General features: G+C 36.7%; 1 protein-coding gene across 1 annotated transcript; it reads right to left on the reverse strand.

Annotated features, from left to right (window-relative positions):
• Positions 1 to 3211: 3211 nt before the first annotated feature.
• Positions 3212 to 6050, reverse strand: LOC104600330 (bidirectional sugar transporter SWEET3-like). Its single transcript, XM_010263212.3, has 6 exons — positions 5707 to 6050; positions 5546 to 5582; positions 5195 to 5417; positions 4468 to 4629; positions 3583 to 3702; positions 3212 to 3503 (listed from the first exon to the last, which is right to left on the reverse strand). Exons 1-6 carry the CDS (start codon positions 5741 to 5743, stop codon positions 3330 to 3332), a joined length of 753 nt encoding a protein of 250 aa, XP_010261514.1. The 5' UTR covers positions 5744 to 6050; the 3' UTR covers positions 3212 to 3329.
• Positions 6051 to 6570: the final 520 nt, after the last annotated feature.

Here is a 6570-nt window from a genome sequence, read left to right on the forward strand (position 1 = left end):
TACTTTTTAGAGGATCTGAATCTACAAGTTTGTTTGTATTGGTCAACCTTTTACCATATGAAATTTACTTATTTTACTATTTTACCTCTAAAACATATTATTTGAAATGTTGAATTCAATTTGCATTATCTCATAAAAAATAATTTTCAACCTCAAAATAATATTGAAACAATACAAGTAAAAAATAATAAATTAATAATTACTAATTAATAATTTACACAAAAATTAAAATAATTTTAAAAGATTAATGAAATAATTAAAAATTACTAGTTAATAAAAATAATTAATAAATAACACAAGTAAATTTAATAAAAAATAATTAATGTTTAATAAAAAATATTAAAATAATTAATAATTAATAAAAATATTATTATTATCCATCGAACCATCGCTCCATCGCTGTTGCGTGTTGGAGTGGCAGTGGTGGTGGTGGGAAGAGAGAGAGAGAGAGAGAGAGAGAGAGAGAGAGAGACACTACAACTTGTAGCGGCGGTGGCGGTGGTGGGAAGATAGGGGAGGGAGAGAGAAGATAGGGGAGAGAGAGAGACAGAAAGAGCTGCCGCTGCAGCGATGGTGGCGGGAAGACAGGGCGGAGAGAGAGAAAGGTCTAATGTCTAGGTTTTTTGGGTTTGGGGTTATTAGGCATAACTCGCGTCATTTCCATAATATTGTAAGGATATTTTGGACTATGCACTGGCTCTGAAACACGCCTGAGCACGTTAAGAGCCAACCCAAGTTTAACGCCTGAGCTAAACCAAACAAGGGTTGAGGTTTGAAAAGTAGCATTTTCAAATTCAGACCTCTAAAAAGTGCAATCAAATGATCCCTTAATCATAATCTTATTCTAGTTTGGCACATCAAATGGGTATATTTGGCATTGATGCATTTCACGAGTGTTTTAATTTGCTTCACTGGCTTGCCATATCAGCAAAAAAACCATGCTATTTAATTATGTTTAGTATAGGTTGGGTCGAATTGCGATTTGCTCCTCAGAATGCACTTTATAAGCAAACCCCATTGTGCATTATTGATGATAGGGAAAATTTTCGATCAGTACCCTGTACTTTGGTTCCCAAACTTTAAAATGCAACAATCCAGTACCTGAACTTTCAAAATGTGACAATCTAGTATCCGAACTTTCAAAATGTGACAATTCAGTCAGTACCTACTGTTAACTAGTCCGTTAGTCAACCGCTAAGTGACATTTGAAAAGTCAAAAATGCCCTTTGAATGGCATCTAATTCTCTTTATCAACCATCCAAACGTTGACAAAAAACTAAACAGTTCCAAATCCTAGCCTCTTCTATTGAAAAAAGTTGGTGACTGTTTAGAAGAATCTAGAATTTGGGATTGTTCATTTTATTGTCAATGTTTGGATGGTTGATAAAGAGAGTTAGATGGCATTCTTAGGGCATTTTTGACTTTTCAAATGTCACTTAATGGCTGATTAACGGATTGGTTAACGACATGTACTGGATTGTCACATTTTGAATGTACGGATACTGAATTGTCACATTTTAAAGTTTGGGGACCAAAGTATCACTCGAACCAAAGTACGGGGTACTGATCTGGAATTTTCCCTTGATAATAATATTTAAGTACGGGAGATGTTCCTGATACGTGGTAGGATGTGCCTGTAAGGTCTGTGTTAGGAGCACTGTTTAAGGAGCAGATCTGGACCATGTTAGATCTGCTGACAACTAAAAACTGTTTCAAAATGATCTGTGCCCGCGTATCACAGGCATGGTGTGTTTCAATCTCATGGTGAGATGTGTAGACAAATCATGTAAAAACTATATTGGAACAGTTTTTTGTTGTGAATAGATTTGAATGCTGTTTGATAAGCCATTTCTTGGAAAGACCATTTCTGCACGTATTAATTAATCTTGCGACTAATGAGAGGAAGAAGCATCTCCAAAATTGGTGGTTGCGGGAATGAAATCAATCGTCCATGCTGGAGCGAACCAACTGAGCCGCCCTCTGGTGAAAGAAAGGGTTTCTTGAATAATCAAATTGACAATGCTTTAATCACCATGGTGATGCTGAATCATCAAAATGATGTGTGATGTGGCACATTGAATTTTGGAAAAAGTGACATCTGATATATAAATAAAGCGAAAGCACTTCAAACTCCCAGTCAGCATGCATCTCCACAACTCCACCAAACAAGTTTTATTGTATATATAGTTTTAGAAAAAGAAAACAGGGAATGGAATTCTTGATTCTTGGTGAAAGAGTTTGTGAAACACGCAAGTGTCAAAAACCATGCAATATAGCGTATCTGCTCCCAAGTCCCAACCACATCTGCTGCGACAGTGGTTTCTAACATTCCCATGCAACCCCCATTGAAATGCAGACAGATCAGTGATGAAAATAAATTAAAAAACATCATGGAAATTAAATATATGTTTGGCATCGATGCTGTATATATAGCATCGTTTTCTGAGAAAGCGATTTTGTTTGAAAACTTGCTGCTCGGTAGGACGTTTTCTGGGGCAACAACAACACTTACTGTTAGTACCAGTATTCTATATCTATTTTCAGCATTGGTACCCATTATAGGAAGTCTATGTCGTTGTCGCATCATGTCTTATTTATAGCAACGAGTTCCAAATTAAGAAAACGTCAAATTTGGCGTTTCTCCAGACCACGCCTTCTCAATTTCTAAGGCATGATTTAGAGCACCGTTTTTTATGAAAAACGGTTCTAAACATGTTAACGTTTTCTGGAGCACCAATTTTTACAACATGGCGCTGATGTATCTCCGTTTTATGGAGCAGTGGCACCGGTTCCAAACACTGGCTAAATTACTTCTAGTTTCCGGTTCTGACGTGTCCATATTTTATCAGTGGTCACAGACCGACAGGGGTGTGTTGCGGCAGATGTAAATTCTGCCGTCAGCGAAACAACCCTAATCGGCTAATCCTACTCATCCCATTTAGGATCTCAGACAACATGGTTGAAAAGAAAAGCAATTGCCACATCAGCAATTTCTAAAACAAAACCAAGCACCATATTGTCAAACACCCCTAAAGAATCTGGCTCCAATTCATCATTCCTACACTATACAACGCACCGTCAGAATTCATCCCAACTTCCCAAGACTTTATTTGCAGCAGAAATAAGGATGCATCAGTTCCCACCATTAAATGATGGGATCTAATTCCATACATTACTAATGTAGATGTGTGCTCCATATTCTATGCAAGACTAACATAAAATATATACCTGCTTTAGGTAACCCCAATTTAGAGAAAACAAAACTGAGTGAAACGTAAGAAATCTTAATTAATTATGAACCTTTTATAAATATGAGCTGATTATCATCATCAAATCTCGACATTAGTGCCATTGATCATTGGCTCTTGATGAGGTTTCGACTTCCCTGAATTCTTCTCTAAATCTATCTTGCTTGGTTCTTCAACATTAATTTTCCTTTTCCGGTATATGCAGTACAGCAAAAGCTGGAGTGCTCCCAAGGGGCTGCCTAAGAGATTAGGAGACTGAGAAAAAAAAGTAAAGAAGTGAGACACTTGATCATCCAATATTAGTTCACTAGAATTAATTAGTATATATACATACCGCAAGGAAAAGGTCATGACTCAGTAATCCATAAGCCATCCACAGAGAACTGGCCAGAAATGAAAATAAGGATAGGTAGAACGGCATAAATTCAACACTTTTTGTCTGTATCACTTTCTTCTGCAATTATAAATCAGAGATCGAAGGGATAACTTTATTATTAACCAGACCATTGAAACATTACTTATATATCATTTAAAGTATTATTGTCTAATTTGCAGAAATAAACTTGAAACAGTTTCTGGGTTGTTCTATAATATGGTTGGTTTTTCTTTTGGAAAACAAAAGCAGCTGCCACATCAGCAAAATTATATATTTTTTTACTGACGTGGCAGTTGCTTTTATTTTCAAAAGCAAAACGAACCATGTTCTCGGGCACCTCCTTAATTGTACATTTGTACGCGCTTAAAAGAGGCCTTCCATTTTAACCCAACATACCAACACCACCCTAAAATTCAGGTGATGAGCTTAGACCAATTATCCACCAAACCATGAATTTGCCTATCATGAACTCTTTACTGTCTACCTTCTTTCCTTTTCCTTTCTTTTGCTGATTCAACCTGTATCAGACCGCTCATTACCACTTCTCAGTTTGTGTAAAGCTGATTATACATTATAGTAAGTTGAATAATGGTTTGCCTGAGAAGTTTTTCTTGCTGCTTGACATCAGCTTTCGAGTCGGCCATATGATAATCAGGTTAATCTATTAATTAAGCTAACAAGGACCATACCCACTTCATAGTATTCATTTATTTGTGTATATAAAGAAAAGGTTTGGCTTCTGACATACCCACCATTACCAACAGTTACCACATAGTAGTGGTTAGATTAGATCAATTAAAAGAAGTTAATTCTGAATGAGGAAACTTAGGAAAGAGCACTAACCACGGCCACCAATGGTGAGCCATACATAGCCACAGAGACCACTAGTCCTATACTGCCAACAACTACCTTTCGATGATGATGATCGTGCAAAGCAAATGTTGACACTAATGCTATGGCACAGAACATCATGATCATAGGCACTTCCATCAAGCAAATCGTCTTCTGCACCACGTATAATTAATAAAAGATTAATTTCCATGTATAAATGTGCATATTATGATACAAGTGTAAAAAAAAAATAAAAATAAAAACCATTTTTCTACCTTCAAGTTGAATATACATTTGGGCTGGACTAGAAATGATCACCCTTAGTGAGAGGACTTTCAAAGCTAAGCAACCCGTCCAAGCCCATTTGGCTTTAAGCTTAGAGGTCATAAGCATTGACTATATATATATTATAAGAGAGAGAGAGAGAGAGAGAGAGAGAGAACTCTTGACCTCCCTCTTTCCTCTTCCTCTATATAAAATACTGATATATAGGTATAACATGCAAAATGCAGATCTTATTCCTAAATATAACCCTAGCTAACTACGTATGCTTGTGAATGATTATGCATGGCTTCAAGTTTACGTATGCATTTGGTTCATGAATGTGTGGCTTTCATGCAAATGACTTTATAATAATGTGCTAGGCGTGTAACTAAGGCCATAATAATTATGGTAGAACAATAAAATAAAGGATCAATTGAATAGATCATATCTAAGTGAGAAATTGAGAATAGCTTACCTTTCCTCTTGCTGAAGCAAACCAGAAGTATATGATAATGAAGGAAGACTCTAGAAGGATCCCAACGCCATTAATTGTAACCACAGGGAAATTTTCCCACCTGTGGCTTACTACAGGTAGACCATACCAAGTATATAGGAGGCAATTCAATAGTGCAATAATATAAGGAATGCATGAAAACTCTTCGGTGCTTCTCTTCCTTATGACTCTTTTGAAAGTTAATCTGTAAAGAAAAGGAGGGAAAAAACATTTCTTCAAGGTTAAAATTAGTTATAGCTAGGGTCAAATTTCAGATTGGTTTGAATTAACAACTGCAAAACAACAAAGTTTTAGCTAGAGTTTCTTAATTACATGGGTGCTGCATACAGTAGCAAGGAAGCTGCATTCCCTGCAAAACAAAAACTATCATGTGAAGCCAATGTGTTACACTGCTCTTCGGATCATTACATTTAGTAATATATATGAAGAAGAAAGAAAAATATACAAAATGATCAGAAGCTATAGCTAGCTACCCATTACGCCAACTGCCAAGCGCAAGGTGTCTCCCATGGTTTCTCTGGAGAAAATTGGTCTAAGACGGAGAAGCTTAGAATGAAAGAGCTGCCGATAAATGATGTTGCCTCGAACTGCTTAACACCCACGAAAGAATATAAATAATGCTTGGGTAGGTGGAGAGAGAAAAACTGTATTGTCCATGTCTTAGCTTGATAGAACCTTGTTTTGCTCTTAGTTTAAGGCTCCGTTGCTAACACGTTAGCTTTTGATTATAATAAGACAGAGCGAGAACACGATGGAAGAGGCACCAAACACACAGAATTCTTTACTGCCTTGGTTCTTTTGGTTAGTGCGACATGTCACAAGCGTTCCACTAATGTTGAGATACAGATACTGTCACATACGACTCTTAGAGCTAGGAGCAGGAATAAGTAAGGCTATCATATCTGTCATTTATTCCCTTTGTAAAAATGACTCTGGATTCTTGGAGCAAGAGAGACGAACAATCTCATTTTTGGGAATCAAAATATTCTAACCGACTGAAAATACATACATTTTTGTGGTCTATAATTAATACAAAGGAAAAAAAAAAGCTTTACGGTACTGTATTCTAACTCAGCTCTTCAATTGGGTTCTGGTGCGGCTTTGAGCTTGCAACCACATGGAGACATTATTAAAAACAAATAAAAGAGAACCATATATGGTCTGGGTTCCTGCTTGGGTCTCAAATCGAAGAAGTGGCCAGGGCATTTTTTTTTAGTGGGGACTACTCCTTCATAAGTGGGGTTGTTATGAAGAGGATACCATTTGCAAAGAAGGTGGCTTAAGCATTTTCTTTCCTTACCCCTAGTTAGCTTCTCTTCACTGTTTTGTTTCCATTA

Source organism: Nelumbo nucifera, chromosome 1, assembly GCF_055504915.1.
Source record: "Nelumbo nucifera cultivar China Antique chromosome 1, China Antique-T2T, whole genome shotgun sequence".
Lineage (NCBI taxonomy): Eukaryota > Viridiplantae > Streptophyta > Magnoliopsida > Proteales > Nelumbonaceae > Nelumbo > Nelumbo nucifera.